This window comes from Amblyraja radiata, chromosome 14, assembly GCF_010909765.2.
Source record: "Amblyraja radiata isolate CabotCenter1 chromosome 14, sAmbRad1.1.pri, whole genome shotgun sequence".
NCBI lineage: Eukaryota > Metazoa > Chordata > Chondrichthyes > Rajiformes > Rajidae > Amblyraja > Amblyraja radiata.
The window spans coordinates 47983246-48000043 of NC_045969.1; the positions used below are offsets into that span (position 1 = coordinate 47983246).

Sequence of the window (16798 nt, forward strand, 5' to 3'; positions counted from 1 at the left end):
GCTTAGTGTGTCTCCGCGGGTTGAACAAGAGCTCTCCTAGCTAATCTCACTTCCCAGCATTTGGGTCATAACTTTGCAGTTATAATTCTTCAGGTAGACACAAAAAGCTGGAGTAAATCAACGGGCCAGGCAGCATCTCTGGAGAAAATTAATCGGTGATGTTTTGGGTCGAGACCCTTCTTCACACCTGATCCGAAACGTCACCTCTACCTTTTCTCCAGAGATGGTGTCTGACCTGCTGAGTTGCTCCAGCTTTTTGTGTCTAGCCAGTTTGAACCAGCATCTGTAGTTCCTTCCTACACGTTACAATTCTTCACATACACGCATGCAGGTTACTGCTTAAATGTGTCTCGAGCTTCTGCCTCAACAGTGCTTTCGAACCGCACTTACAATGGTGCAGCGGTAGAGTTGCTGCCTAATGCCCCTGTCCCACTTAGGAAACCTGAACGGAGACCTCTGGAGACTTTGCGCCCCACCCAAGGTTTCCGTGCGGTTCCCGGAGGTTGCAGGTGGTTGCTGGAGGTTGCAGGTAGTGGAAGCAGGTAGGGAGACTGACAAAAACCTCCGGGAACCTCCGGGAACCGCACGGAAACCTTGGGTGGGGCACAAAGTCTCCAGAGGTTTCCGTTCAGGTTTCCCAAGTGGGACAGGGGCATTACTGCGCTGACAGGGCCAGGGACCTGGGTTCGATCCTGGCTACGGGTGCTGTCTGTACGGAGTTTGTACATTCTCCTCGTTACCTGTGGGGGGTTTTTCCGAGAACTTCAGTTTCCTCCCACACTCCAAAGACGTACAGGTTTGTAGGTTAATTGGCTTGGTATAAATGTAAAATTGTGCCTAGTGTAGGGTAGTGTTAATGAGCGGGGATCGCTGGTCGGTTCGGACTCGTTGGGCCGTAGGGCCTGCTTCCGCGCTGGATCTCTAAACTAAACAATGTTCCATAACCTTACCAACAACTGGATGAAAAGCTTTTTTCTTATTCCCCCCCCCCCCCACCCTAATTCTTTAATCAAATACAATAATTCTATACATCCTATTTTTGTCTCTTCTGCTTGGAAAATAAATTCTCCCTCTAAAATAAATCAGGTCCCTCATAATTATAGAGCCCTAAGCCTCCTCTGTTTCAAAGAAAGAAAGAAAGACCATTGACTTCTCTAACTTCTGATAGCCCTTGCTTTCTCTCTCCATCCCCTTCCCCTTCCCTGTTCTCCCACTAGTCTTATTGTCTCCGACTACATTCCATCTTTGTCCCACCCCCTCCCCTGACATCAGCCTGAAGAAGGGTCTCAACCCGAAATGTCGCCCATTCCTTCTCCCCAGAGATGCTGCCTCACCCGCTGAATTACTCCAGCATTTTGTGTCTAACTTCAAAGAAAGCAACCTTAAATCGTCCAATCTTTCCTCAGAGCTGGCAATATGTTAATAATGATTAATGATAAACCCTCCCCAATGTGGTTATAATTTTTCTGTAGTCACCTTGTCCTCTTTCTCAGCCTGGGTAAGTAATTCCCTGTTCTTCCCCAGGCACACAGCATGCAACATCACAGCCTAAGGCTGTCATATGCTGTGAGAATGGAGCGGCTGGGCTTGTATACTTTGGAGTTTAGAAGGATGAGAGGGAATCTAATTGAAAATAATATGATTATTAAGGGGTTGGATGCTCTAGAGGCAGGAAACATGTTCCTGATGTTGGGGGAGTCCAGAACCAGGGGCCACAGTTTAAGAATAAGGGGTAAGCCATTTGGAACGGAGACGAGGAAACACTTTTTCACACAGAGAGTTGTGAGTCTGTGGAATTCTCTGCCTCAGAGGGCGGTGGAGGCCGGTTCTCTGGATACTTTAAAGAGAGAGCTAGATAGTGCTCTTAAAGATAGCAGAGTCAGGAGATATGGGGAGAAGGCAGGAACAGGGTACTGATTGGGGATGATCAGCCATGATCACATTGAATGGCGGTGCTGGCTCGAAGGGCCGAATGGCCTACTCCTGCACCTGTCGTCTATTGTCTATTGTCTAAACAAGTCAATGATAAAGCGAGAGGAGGGCATGAAATTTAAAAAAAAGTAAGGCTGCAGATGCTGGAATCTTGACCAAAACACGATGTGCTGGGGGAACTCGGTGGGTCAGACAGCTTCTTTGGAAAGAATGGACATTTCATGTCAGGACCCTTCTTCAGACTGATTGGACTAGTGGGGAGAAAGCTGGAAGAGAGAGGTGGAGCTGGGCAAAGTCTGCTGAATGATAGGTGAGTACAGGTGAGGGGGAGGGGGGGGGGGGCTTGATAATCAGATGGGTGGAGTACATGACAGAGGCTAGAGGTGAAAACGAGGCATACGGGTGTCAGATGTAAAGCCAGAGGGAGGGATGTAGGTGGATGGAGACATGGGGAAGGAGAAATAAGATGGGTAGAAGGGTAAGGTGGGGAATGTAAGATGGGAGACAAGTGAATAAAGGAGGGCAAATGAGCAGGGTGAGCTGGGGTGGAGATGGTTGGAGAAATGTGTGCACATTGAGGTGGGGGGAGGGGCAAGGGAAAGAGACGGTGTTTGAAGGGGCATTACGTGAAATTGGAGAATTCAATGTTCAGACTGTTGGATAGACAAAGAAGGGTTCCGATCCAAAAAATCTGCTGTCTGACCCGCCGAGTTACTCCAGCATGATGTGTCTTATCTTCGGTATAAACCAGCACCTGCAGTTCCATCCTACTTAAGTTACCCCAGCTGAATATGAGGTGCTGTTCTTTCAGTTTGATGCGGGCTGGCTCTGGCAATAGAGGAGGCCACAGACAGAAAGGTCGATATTGGACTGGGAAGGGGAGTTAAAATGGTTCTCAGTCTGTAGATCCAGCTGGGCTTGGCGCAAGGAATGTCAGACTGTCCATAAATAGAGACGTATGTACCAACACTAGAGATAATGTATATAACACCAATCACACCCGATGCATAACTAATCATTCTTTTGTAAGGTCTACTTGCACAGGCCAGGTTTCGAGGACTATGGAATAGCAGATTTTATTGGCACCCTTTGTGGTGCGTTGAATCAAAGTTGTAAAATTCTGATCCAAGGCTATCACATTAGGTTTCAATATTATAATGCAACTGTACATGCAAATAGCCTGGCCTTGCTTGTTCAGCCTCAGATCTGGACACTTCATAAATCTGACACATAAAGGGGTCCTTCTGTTTTTGTTGATCCAGCATTTACCCTTGCGTGCACTTTCGGAGAGCTGTGTTCATTTTCCAGTCTCTAATGGGACCATGAGCAAGCCAATTGGACATGGATTACTCACAGTTCCAAAGTGAAAGTAAAAACCTTTCCTTTGCAATAAGTAGCTGTTGAGAGCTCAAGTCAAGTCAAGTTTATTCGTCACATACACATACGGGATGTGCAGTGAAATGAAAAGTGGCAATGCTCACGGACTTTGTGCAAAAAGACAAACAAACAAACAACCAAACAGAATCACATATTCTTTACATATTAAATATTGTGGGCGGAGGAAAAAACCCAGCAATTTAAAAAAAAAAGCAGTAGTGGCCATGAGACATAAATCTTTCATATTTGCCAAGATCTCCAGCATCTTACACTCAGCACCATGTGAACCTCAATGTATCTGAGCTTCAGCAATGGAAGGGAGATGGACTTTAATGAGTTCATGACTGCTATTAATGGTTGAGCTCAGGTGCTGGCCCCTCATTCCTCAGGGAGACTTCCTCTGCACACCAGGAGTTTGACTTCCTTGCTGAGACTGTGTGCCTACTCTCCAATGCACAAAAATGCAAAACCGAGTGCGGCATCCAGCCTGAAGTCAGGCTGATTGCAGCTCAGATTTCGCTGGGCAGCAAAAGCCAATGTAAACAATAGCTGAAGAAGGGTTTCGGCCCGAAACGTTGCCTATTTCCTTCGCTCCATAGATGCTGCTGCACCCGCTGAGTTTCTCCAGCATTTTTGTGTACCTCTGTAAACAATAGCAAGTTCTGTAAGATGGTGATCGCTTATTGCAAACCTTCTCTCCCAGGTGCAAGTGACTAATGTCAGGATCATTTGTAGTCCCTCCTTCTCCCCACAGACAAAATACCCTGTCAGTACACACAACCTGGGGTTGCATAAGAAGAAGAGTGAAGTAGGGTCTCGACCCAAAACATCACACAGTCCTTCTGTCCCGCTGAGTTACTCCAGCATTTTGTGTCTATCTTTGGTGTAAACTAGCATCTGGAGTTTAGTTTAGTTTAGTTTAGAGAAACAGGCCCTTCGGCCCACTAAGTCCGCACAGACCAGTGATCCTCACACACTAACATACACACACTAGGGACAATTTACACTTATACCAAACCAATTAGCCTATAAACCTGTAGTCTTTGGAGTGTGGAAAGAAACTGAAGATCTCGGAGAAAAGCCATGCGGTCACGGGGAGAACGTACAAACTCCACACAGACAAGCACCCGTAATTAGGATCGAACCCGGGTCTCCGGCGCTGCAAGGCAGCAACTATACCGCTGCGCCACCGTGCCCGCCCTTTTTACACAGGGTGAAGTTTGGTTTAGTTTAGTTTATTGTCACGTGTACCGAGGTACGGTGAAGGCCTGGTGGGCAGGGGTCACAATTGTAACTTGACACAAACCTTCATCCTCACCCGAGGAGGAGAAAGGAGCAAACTTCAGAGATAGAAGAGAAAGCGTACTCACTGTGAATTTTTTGTAGAGTTCATATGTGAGGAGAGGATTGGGTAGCTCTCGGAAATAGAGCTTGCAGAGAGATCCCACACAGTGGATATCTTGCAGATACACTTCCTTCGTCAAGTCAGGCTGCTGCTCTGAGCCAAACTCCTGCCTGCAACACCGGTAACAAGAGGGTGTGATGGTGAGATCGTGAGATGGACCAGACATTCACAGTGAAAATGTGGAAAATCAGTTTTCCTCACAACACGATTCAAATCAGACAGAAACCCAACATGCTGGAGTAACTCTGCGGGACAGGCAGCATCACTGGATCGAGGGAATGGGTGACGTTTCGGGTCAAGACCATTCTTCAGACTCGACCCGAAACGTCACCCATTCCTTCTCTCCAGAGATGCTGCCTATCCTGCTGAGTTACTCCAGCTTTTTGTGTCTATCTTCAGTTTAAACCAGCATCTGCTGTTCCTCCCCACACAATCACACAAAGTAGGTCTCTTCGCTTCTTGAAGGCAGAATAGGCCTCTTTGATAGAATGCTGCTGGCAAAGGTACGTTTGTATATTCTGGGACCCCCTATAATGTATACAGAGGGGACAAATTAGTTATATCATGAAGTGTCAGCTCCGTATTATTTTTATGAATGTTTGCACAGGCACTAGTGAATGTTTGTAAAATGCTTCAAGATTTACCATAATATTACTTGCTAATATCTCAGTGTGGATTCTCTTTGGCTCCATCATTAATTTTCTTTCAATACAGTAGTCTCTGATTCTATCAATAACTGAAGGGGATCTACTTTAGGGCTGCACAGTAGCGCAGCGGTACATAGAAACATAGAAAATAGGTGCAGGAGTAGGCCATCCGGCCCTTCGAGCCTGCACCGCCATTCAATATGATCATGGCTGATCATCCAACTCAGTATCCTGTACCTGCCTTCTCTCCATATCCCCTGATCCCTTTAGCCACAAGGGCCACATCTAACTGCTAAGACGGCATTGGTGCAATAGCTTATATATATTTTAGGCTAATATGCAATTTTTTAATGTATCTTTGTAATTCTTTGTACTGTTTGATGTGTTATATGGACCTGTGTCTGAAATAAAGCTTTAATAATAATAATAATAACTCCCTCTTAAATTTAACTAACTCCCTCTTAAATATAGCTACTGCCTAACAGCGCCAGAGACCCGGGTTAGATCGTGACTACGGGTGCTTGTCTGTACGGAGTTTGTACGTTCTCCCCGTGACTTGCGTGGGTTTTCTTCAAGATCTTCGGTCTTCTCCCACACTCCAAAGACGTACAGGTTTGTAGGTTAATTGGCTTGGTGTAAATGTAAATTGTCCCTAGTGTGTGTAGAATAGTGTTAGTGTGCGGGGATCGCTGGTCGGGGCGGATTCGATGGGCCGATGGGCGTGTTTCCTCACTGTATCTCTAAACTAAACTATTGAAAGGAGGCATCGGACTGTTGCAAATAGTTTGTGTTCTTGCTGTGCCTGGCACTGCATGATGGCCACTGCCTGAAAGAGCAGCCAGGCTAGAGGGTGGAATGTATAGATTACTGCTATCATTATTCCTGTGCAATAATGCAAACCAGTATCAGGCCAAGATAAATGGTTGATGGTCCCTGAAGAAGGATGGGAGGTTTGGACAGGTTTTGGAGGGGAACACTATTATACATGGCTACCCGTGATTCTGGTCTATAACAGGAGGCCAATCCGATAAAACCTGTTATAATCCAAAATGAAAGACATCTCATTAAGTCAAATATAAATTGTGGCGGTCATGGTGGTACCGCGGTAGAGTTGCTGCCTTACAGCGCTTGCAGCGCCGGAGTCCCGGGTTCGATCCTGACTACGGGTGCTGGCTGTACGGAGTTTGTACATTCTCCCCGTGACCTGCGTGGGTTTTCTTCGAGAACTTCGGTTTCCTCCCACACTCCAAAGACGTACAGGTATGTAGGTAAATTGGCTTGGTAAAATGTAAAAATTGTCCCTAGTGTGTGTAGGATAATGTTAATGTGTGGGGATCGCTGGTCGGTGTGGACCAGATGGGCCGAAGGGCCTGTTTCCACGCTGTATCTCTAAACTAAACTGAAATGAAGGCTGATGAAGCTTAAGCCAAGGTGTATCTGTGACATCAGAATCAATCTGAGCAGCCCGCGGAGGCTCAGGTAAACACTACAATAACTGGGGCCATAATAGATGGCAAACACCAAGAAGCACAGCGAAAAAAGTGACAAATGTTTAATGTACAACCGGGCCATTCTTTGGAAAGTGAACCAAAACGTCACCCACGTGACCAGATCTCATCACATAAAGTAATACATTAAAACATTATTGTAAGAGATTAATCTTATTCATTGCTATTTTCCTACCTACAGAACTATAATGCATGTCTGCTAAAGATATGAACATTCTAGCTTTTTTAAATTCACAGAGTTTGTAAGGTAAACTGAGTTATGTAAAAAATGCTTCCGTGTGAGGTCACACACGTGACGAGTCATATTTAACCTCTGTCCCTCAACAAACATTGTCAGCGTAACATATAAAAAATTCACTTGATAAACTTTGAAAAAAATATGAATCATATATACAGTACAAAACGATATACCTGTAATGCTTTCAGAATTAGAAGTGATGTATTCCACAAATTTTTATATTCTGTGGTCACACACGTGACTAAGGATGGCCCAACCTAAAAATAACCATTACCTTATTTGAGCTGCTGTTATCTCAGTTGCAGCTGCAATAACATGGGGATAACTATTTTCCCAGAACAACAAGGGCACCTAGGCTAAACTCTTATTTATCAACGACTGCTCCACCTTCAACACTATTATCCCATTTTAATTCATCTCCACACTCCTGGACCCAGGAATCAGCAACATTCCCTCCCCTCTCTCTACCACTGGATCCTCGACACACAGACCACAATCACCGAGGAGAGATGACAACATCTCCTCCATAGTAACTCTCAACATAGGTTCCATGCAAGAATGTGACCTCAATCCCCAACTATATTCCTCACACAGTCACAGCCCTGTAGCTGAATTTGGCTCAGAGAGCTCCACTGTGTTGGAGTGAATCACAAACAATGACGAGACAGTGTAAAGGAGGGAGATAGAATACTTGGTAACATGGTGTCAGGACAACAACCTCAATGCCAGCAAGACAAAGGAGCTAGTTATTGACTTCAGGAAGTGCGGCAAAAGCTCATGTTCCGATCAGCAATAATGGTGTGGATGTATAAATGGTTAAGAGTTTCTTGGTGTTAATATTACCAACAAACTGTCGTAGACCTACCATATTGATGTAACAGAGTGGAAGGCACATCAACGCCTCTTCATCGTTAAAAGACTGAGAAAATTTGGCATATCGCCTGTGACACGTATAAACTTCTACAGATGCACCATAGAAAAACATACAGTGGGATTCCACCACAGCCTGGTTTGGGAACAGCTCTGCTAAGATCGTATGATATTGGAGAGAGCTGTAAGTGTAGCCCAGTCCACCATACAGACCAGACTTCTCACCATTGAATCCATCTCTATCTACAATTCACGCTGCCTTGTAAAATCTGCCAACCTAATCAAAGACGTGTGCCACCCTGGTCATTCCTTCTCCCTGCTCCCGTTGGGCAAAAGGTACAGAACCTTGAAAGCGTGCTATACCAGAATCAGGCCCAGTTCCTTCTTTTCTGGTATCAGAGGCTGCTGAACTTCCAGAAGCTAGATGACTGTCTGATTCACTGCTACCCCATTATTGGACTTTGTGGAACTGTTGTGCTGTAATGCTGAGAATTATATTCTGCACTCTGTTACTTTAGCTTTGCTCTACCTAATGTACGCGTTTGACTTCACTGTATTTATGTAGAGTATGATCTGATCTGCTTGGATAGAGTGCAAAACAAAGCTTTTCACCACGCCTCAGTACACATGATAATAATAAACCTAAACCTAAACTAAGCCTGGAACTGATCCAATGCAGCCTGGGCTCACGCTTCTCTTTTTTCATTTCTCCTGGATAACTATAGAAACTTCCATCAAAATGTTCATTGAATGAGCAGCTCAGTGCTACGTCTGCCAATTGTTGACTGTGGACTATGGCGCTGCTTTGAGATTTCAATCAATGCATCCGATCATTGTTTTATACAACAGCAGCAATGCGAGTTCCCTTCATACATTTTAATGGATACTTTAACAATGTACTTTAACCCAACTAAATAAGGAGGAGACACAAAGAGAAGATGCTTGGTCAAAGTGGTTGATTTTGAGGCATGTCATCTGAAGGAGAAGGACCAACTAATGAGGTGAAGAGGTTTAGGGAGGAATTTCAGTGCAAAGGGCCCAGAATGGTTACTGACTGTGGAGTGCTGGGGACTGTCTAACTGGATTAAGCCACCAGAAGTGGTCTATATTGATTAAACATTCTAAATATTTTCAAATAAAAAATATGTTATTCTCTAGGGTGAAAATCTGGGACTGCCATTCTCAGGATGACAACACCAACCTCCAACATGGAACAGCCAATGAATTTACATTTGATTTATGTCACACAATGAGCACCTAGAAATGAGAAACATTACAAAATACAGTTTTTCCTGAGTTTAGAAAATAATTATCTGTTTCCTTTTCCTTTTCGACACCACAGTGGTGGGTGCCTGGAATGCGTTCAGGCTGGTGGGAGAGGTCATAAGGAATAGTAGAATTAGGCCATTCGGCCCATCAAGTCTACGCCATCCAATCATGGCTGATCTATCTCTTCCTCCCAACCCCATTCTCCTGCCTTCACCTCATAACCCCTGACACCTGTACCGCCCACTCCCCTGACATCAGTCTGAAGAAGGGTCTCGACCCAAATCGTTACCCATTCCTTCTCTCCAGAGATGCTGCCTGTCCCACTGTTACGCCAGCATTTTGTGTCTACCTTCGATTTAAACCAGCATCTGCAGTTCCTTCCTGTACAAATAATCTATCTATCTCTGCCTTAAAAATATCCACTGACTTGGCCTCCACAGCCTTCTGTGGTAAAGAATTCCACAGATTCACCACCCTCTGACTAAATACATTTCTCCTCATCTCCTTTCTAAAAGAACATCCTTTAATTCTGAGGCTATGACCTTTAGTCGCAGACTCTCCCACCAGTGGAAACATCCTCTCCACATCCACTCTATCCAAGCCTTTCACTCTTCTGTAGTTTCAATTAGGTCCCCCCTCAATCTTCTAAACTCCAGCTGCCCAGTGCCAACAAACGCTCACCATAGTTTAACCTACTCATTCCTGGGATCATTCGTGTAAACCTCCTCTGGACCCTCTCCAGAGCTAGCACATCCTTCCTCAGATATGGTGCCCAGAATTGCTCACAATATTCCAAATGTGGCCTGACCAGCACCTTATAGAGCCTCAACATTAATAATAATAATAATAATGGATGGGATTTATATAGCGCCTTTCTAATACTCAAGGCGCTTTACATCGCATTATTCATTCACTCCTCAGTCACACTCGGTGGTGGTAAGCTACTTCTGTAGCCACAGCTGCCCTGGGGCAGACTGACGGAAGCGTGGCTGCCATTCTGCGCCTACGGCCCCTCCGAGCACCACCAATCACTCACACACATTCGCACACATTCACACACAGGCAAAGGTGGGTGAAGTGTCTTGCCCAAGGACACAACGACAGTATACACTCCAAGCGGGATTCGAACCGGCTACCTTCCGGTTGCCAGCCGAACACTTAGCCCATTGTGCCATCTGTCGTCCCATTAGGCAGATACAATAGTGGCATTGGATAGGCGCCTGATATGCAGAGAATGGAGGCGCATGGATAAGTGGAGATTCTTTTAACTTGGCATCACGTTTGACATGGACTCTATGGGCTGAAAGGCATGTTTTTGTGCTGTACTGTTCTATGTTCTATGTATGTTTTAATGAAACGATCTTTTTGTACAGGAGTTTGCAGGCTTGATAGTCAAGATTCTGTAAGATAACTGTAACATAATCGGACTCGAGTAATACGGGGAACATTCACAGTCTAAGGCAAAGAAAATGGGAAATTGAATTTGGATAATATTTTGCAGGGTTGGGGTTGTATCAGAATTCTGTCCAAAGGTACCAGTTGAAATGCAAACCATTTAGTTTAGTTTTAGTTTTAGAGATACAATGCAAGAACAGGCCCTTCGGCCCACCAAGTCCACACCGACCCCAGCACACTAACATTATCCCGCATACACTAGGGACAATTTACACTTATACCAAGCCAATTAACTAACAAACCTGTAAGTTTTTGGAGTGTGGGAGGAAACCGACGATCTCGGGGAAAACCCATGTGGTCACGGGGAGAATGTACAAACTCCGTACAGACAGCACCCATAGTCTGGATCAAACCCGGGTCTCTGGGGCTGTGAGGCAGCAACTCTACCGCTGCGCCACCGTGCTGCCCTTGTTCTGATGTTTTGCTCTCCTGTGTGTGCCAGGGGGCATTGCCACCTGACCTCTGAAGGAATCTGCTCCCTTTCCACATCCCAGCAGCCTCTAGTAACAGAAGCCTGAAGCAGCTGAGCAGTAATGATGGTTTCACCATAAACCTAGTCTGTACGAAGGAGCTTTAAATCAAAGCTGTTTGCGCCGTTTGATGAAAGCATTTACTGAACGCAACGTATTTTTCTAAGGTGTAGAGAGGCACAAAAAGCTGGAGTAAATGAGCGGATCAGGCAGCATCTCTGGAGAGAAGGAATGGGTGACGTTTCGGATCGTGATCCTTCTTCAAATGCAGATTCAGTATGTAGTGGAGATAGACACAAAAAGCTGGAGTAACTCAGCGGGACAAGCAGCATCTCTGGAGAGAAGGAATGGGTGACTTTTCAGGTCGAGACACTTCTTAGGGTCATTCCTTCTCCAGAGATGCTGCCTGTCCCGCTGAGTTACTACAGCTTTTTGTGTCTACGGTTTAAACCTGCATCTGCAGTTCCTTCTTACACAGTATATAGTGGAATTGGATTCCAAGTGAATAAGGGACTGGAGGACTATGAAGAATATACGGGGTGGGAAGTGTAATTGGGAAAATTCTACGAACAGTTGACACAAGGTTGATGGGCTGGATAACCTGCTTTGGTGTTGTTTGACTCTCAGCAGGAAAAGAGACGGATAGGCCTACAACTCACAGCTATTTTCAGCTGTGACTCTGTGAACCCACCAATGATGGAACACTTTGGTGTGACACCCACCTGCGGATAAATGTTCAGCGTGAAACCGCGTGTGTGGGAGTTAGTGAGATGAACCACACTGCAGTTGTTATTTGTGAACACTCACAATTTGCCTCATGCAATGCTAAAAGTATTGTGACCTGCCCATGGTTAAATGCAGCTCCCACAGCGACTTATTTACTCGAGGTGTTTCTTGGCTGGTTGCAAATATTACTGACTCAGAACACCAATTAAAATATCTATCAAACACTATCCTCAAAATACAAAATGTGTCAAACACAACACGGGTCCACAAACTATAATGAATGTTTTCACATTGTTAATGATCGTTCCATGTGACTGACTGCTGACTGCTATTGTACTAAGGTTTGGTGAAAGTAAGATTGGTGTTTTAGTGTTTGAAGCACATGGAGCACTCATAGCAGCTATTGGCTCTGTTGCTTGGCAATGAAGGCGAATGGGTGCTGGAATAACTGTTTAATTTTGGTTATTTAAGAAGGAATGGCTCTGTAAGTATTAATAGCCAAGGGGATGACATTAATAATAATAATAATGGATGGGATTTATATAGCGCCTTTCTAATACTCAAGGCGCTTTACATCGCATTATTCATTCACTCCTCAGTCACACTCGGTGGTGGTAAGCTACTTCTGTAGCCACAGCTGCCCTGGGGCAGACTGACGGAAGCGTGGCTGCCAATCTGCGCCTACGGCCCCTCCGACCACCACCAATCACTCACACACATTCACACACATTCACACACAGGCAAAGGTGGGTGAAGAGTCTTGCCCAAGGACACAACGACAGTATGCACTCCAAGCGGGATTCGAACCGGCTACCTTCCGGTTGCCAGCCGAACACTTAGCCCATTGTGCCATCTGTCGTCCCTGAGTGCATTAGGCAATGTTTTAGTTCAGTTTGGTTTAGTTTAGCGATACAGCGTGGAAACAGGCCCTTCAGCCCACCGAGTCCGCACCAACCAGCGATCCCCGCACATTAATACTATCCCACACACGCACGGGACAATTTACAATTTTATCAAGCCAATTAACTTACAAACCTGTGCATCGCTGGGATGTGGGAGGAAACAAGAGGTTCCGGAGAAAACCCACGCAGGTCACAGGTCAAGATGGGACTCTGGCGCTTTAAGGCAGCAATTCTACCGCTGCGCCATTGTTTCTCTCATTTTGTTGAATTTGTATTCAAAGAGGGTTTGAACCAATCAATAATGTGTCTCTATTATTTCTCAGTACAATTGCAGCTCAAGTATTTGGCAGGATGAGGTGAGGAATATTTCTATGCTGAGTAATTCTGTGCCTCCTTTCCAGTTCTGCTGTTTTCTGCCATGTATCTGAAGGAGGTGGTGGTGTGGAATAGAATAGTGCCGCAGTCCTGAGTCAGGTGCAGCAGAGGTAGGAAAGATAATATGTCCATTTAGTATCAGTCTCTTTACAGCACCAGTATATCCATCTGTTCAATGCCTAACCTCATTCTTGATGGTATACCTTAGAAGTGATGGTATGGTTGGGGGTGTGAGACGGCCTAAGAAGAATTTCCAATGCTGGATTAACCCGGATTAGGGAGTAACAAGGTGGAATAAACAGACTTAGAGCTATAGAGTCATTGGGGCATACAGCATGGAAACAGGCCCATCAACCCAACGTCATGCCGATCAAGGTGCCCATCTACGCATGTGACATTTGCCCGATTTTGACCCATATATCCCTCGAAATCAGGAATGAGTAGGTTAACTTATGATGAGCATTTGTCGGCACTGGGCCTGTACTCGCTGGAGGTTATAGTGCGGGTGGGACCCCATTGAAACTTACAGAATAGTGAAAGTTTTGGATAGAGTGGATGTGGTGAGGATGTTTCCACTAGTGGGAGAGTCTAGGACTAGAGGTTATAGCCTCAGAAGCAAAGGACGCTCTTTTAGGAAGGAGATGAGGACAATTTTCTTTAGTCAGAGGGTGATGAATCTATGGAATTCTTTGCCACAGAATGCTGTGGAGGCCAAGTCAGTGGATATTTTTAAGGCAGAGATAGATAGCTTCTTGATTAGTACAGGTGTCAGAGGTTATGGAGCGAAGGCAGGAGAATGGGGCTAGGAGGGAGAGAAAGATCAGCCATGATTGAATGGTGGAGTGCACTTGATGGGCCGAATGGCTTAATTCTACTCCTATCACTTATGACATGACCATATGAAACTTGCCCAAATGTCTTATAAATGTTATTTTACCTTCCTCGATCACTTACTCTGGCAATGCATATTTTCAGATTAATATTTTAACCATCAATTAACTGAAAATATATTTGTTGCCAAATTACTGGTGAGGGAGGAAGAACTTCGCCACTGAGGATCATCGTGGGTTGAGCAAGAATTTAATTTGACATCTTTTAGAAGGGCATGTGTTCACATCCTTGGTGCTATGGGGTGAACATATTTAGGAGCACTCCATAGCATTGTTGTGAATGATTTTATGGAGCAAGTTCATATTCCCTCCCCTTCCCATGATCCTGGGTGAAATTAAGTGGCCTGTTGTGGATTCCCTAACAGTGAGATTCCACATGTTCATATCTATTATACATTGAAGGTCATAAGGTCATAAGTTGATAGGAGCAGAATTAGGCAAGTTTTTTCTGCCATCAATCATGGCTGATCTATCTCTCCCTCCCTACCCCATTCTCCTGCCTTCTCCCCATAAACCTCGACACCCATACTAATCAAGAATCTATCTATCTCTGCTTTAAAATATCCATAGGCTTGGATTCCACAGATATCCATAGACTATGGCAAAGAATTCCACAGATTCACCACCCTCTGACTAAATAAATTCCTCCTCATCTCCTTCCCAAAGAAACGTCCTTTAATTCTGAGGCTATTTGTGTACTATGTTTACATGTTCTGTTGTGCTGCAGCAAGTAAGAATTTCATTGTTCTATCCAGGACATATGATAATAAAACACTCTTGACTCTTGATGATCTCTGGTCCTAGATTCTCCCACTAGTGGAAACATCATGTCCACATCCACTCTATCCAAGCACTAAGGATGTGAACAAATGCCCTTCGAAAATTAAATTCCTGCGCATCCGGCGATGATCCTCAGTGGCGATGTTCTTCCTCCCTCACCAGTGGTTTGGCAACAAATATATTTTCAGTTAATTGATGGTTAAAATATTCATCTTCTAGGGAGATGCTAACTGCATTTCGTTGTCTCTGTACTGTACACTGCACAATGACAATAAAATTTGAATCTGAATCTGAATCTGAAAATATGAATTGCCAGAGGAAGTGATCGAGGAAGGTAAAATAACATTTACAGGACGTTTGGGCAAGTTTCATATGGTCATGTCATAAGTGATAGGAGTGGAATTAAGCCATTCGGCCCATTAAGTGTACTCCACCATTCAATCGTGGCTGATCTTTCTCTCGCTCCTAACCCCATTCTCCTGCATTCTCCCCAAAACCTCTGACACCTGTACTAGTCAAGAAGCTGTCCATCTCTGCCTTAAAAATATCCACTGACTTGGCCTCCACTGCCTTCTGTGGCAAAGAATTCCATAGATTCATCACCCTCTGACTAAAGACACTTTTCATCATCTCCTTCCCAAAGAAATTCCTTTAATTCTGAGGCTATGATCTCTGGTCCTAGACTCTCCCATTAGTGGAACCAAGCCTTTCACTATTCGGTAAGTTTCAATAAGGTCCCCCCCTTATTCTTCTAAATTCCAGCGAGTGCTGGTCCAGTGGCGTCAAATGCTCATCACATGTTAACCTACTCATTCCTGGGATTCTTCTTCTAAATTTCCTGTGGGCTGTCCCCAGAGCCGGCACATCCTTCCTCAGATATGGTGCCCATAATTGCTGACAATACTCCAGTTGCGGCCTGACCAGCCTTATAGAGTCTCAGCTGTCACAACATTACATTTTTCACCGAGAAGGAATCCTTCTGGAACCATTTCAAGTTCACATGTTGATTCATCCTTTGCACTCTATAATTTTGTAATTATAATTTATGTGTGTTCTTTTTGGAAAATATTTCTTACTTGATTCTGGGATTTGGATATCAAAAAGAAGACTGGAATTTTGCAATCCTTGTGGACAATGTCATCCCACGATGGAGTCTGAAGAAGGGTCTAGACCCGAAGCGTCATCCATTCCTTCTCTCCAGAGATGCTGCCTGTCCCGCTGCGTTACTCCAGCATTTTGTGTCTATCTCACAGTGTCATAGCATTCAGACATGGCTTTAATGTAGTGGTCATGGATAAGCAGCCGAGCATATTGAAGTCAGGAGGTTTTGTTTTTCTCAGGGGCCTTGTTTCCATCTACGTACTGTCCTTTATTTTTATAGATCACTAGACCAAGGGGGACCCGTTGGGTCCTGTCCCCTCAACGCGGGGTTGCGTGGGGGGTGGGTGGACTATGGCATCACACACACACTAACCACCCCCCCCCCCGCCCCCCCACACACACTAACCACCCCCACACACACACATACTAACCATCCCCCTTGATATTATATTAATATTATTAATGTGCTCCTTTTACACCCATCCCCGCCCTATCCACTGACGCATAGCCCCCACCTCGCAGGCATGTCTAGAGAGGGGGGGGGTAGAGAGAGAGGGCAAAGAGAGGGGGCAGAGACAGAGGGGCAGAGAGAGTGGGGTAGAGAAGAAAAGTGAGAGAGGGAGAGTGGGGGGAGGGAGAGGCGGGAGAGGGGGGAGAGAGGGGGGTGGAAGGAGGAGGGGAGAGGGGGTGGAGAGGGGGGTGTGGGGGGGGGGAGAGGGGGGGGGGGGAGGGGTGGGAGAGGAGGAGGGTGTGGGGGGTGGGGATACGTAACTCGCAGCGTGTGGAAAAAAATGCCCAGTAGGCTGCGCCTTGAAAACACTGCGCAGTGGGCCGCGAGGAGCAGAGCCATTGT

General features: G+C 45.3%; 1 protein-coding gene across 1 annotated transcript in view; it reads right to left on the reverse strand.

Moving 5' to 3' along the window:
* arhgap31 (Rho GTPase activating protein 31) overlaps window positions 1–16798 on the reverse strand; it is a 114323-nt gene that overhangs the window by 41705 nt on the left and 55820 nt on the right. The window contains exon 3 of the mRNA XM_033032296.1: window positions 4680–4824. Coding sequence (XP_032888187.1) covers window positions 4680–4824 — 145 coding nt within the window. The remainder of the gene's footprint in view (window positions 1–4679; window positions 4825–16798) is intronic.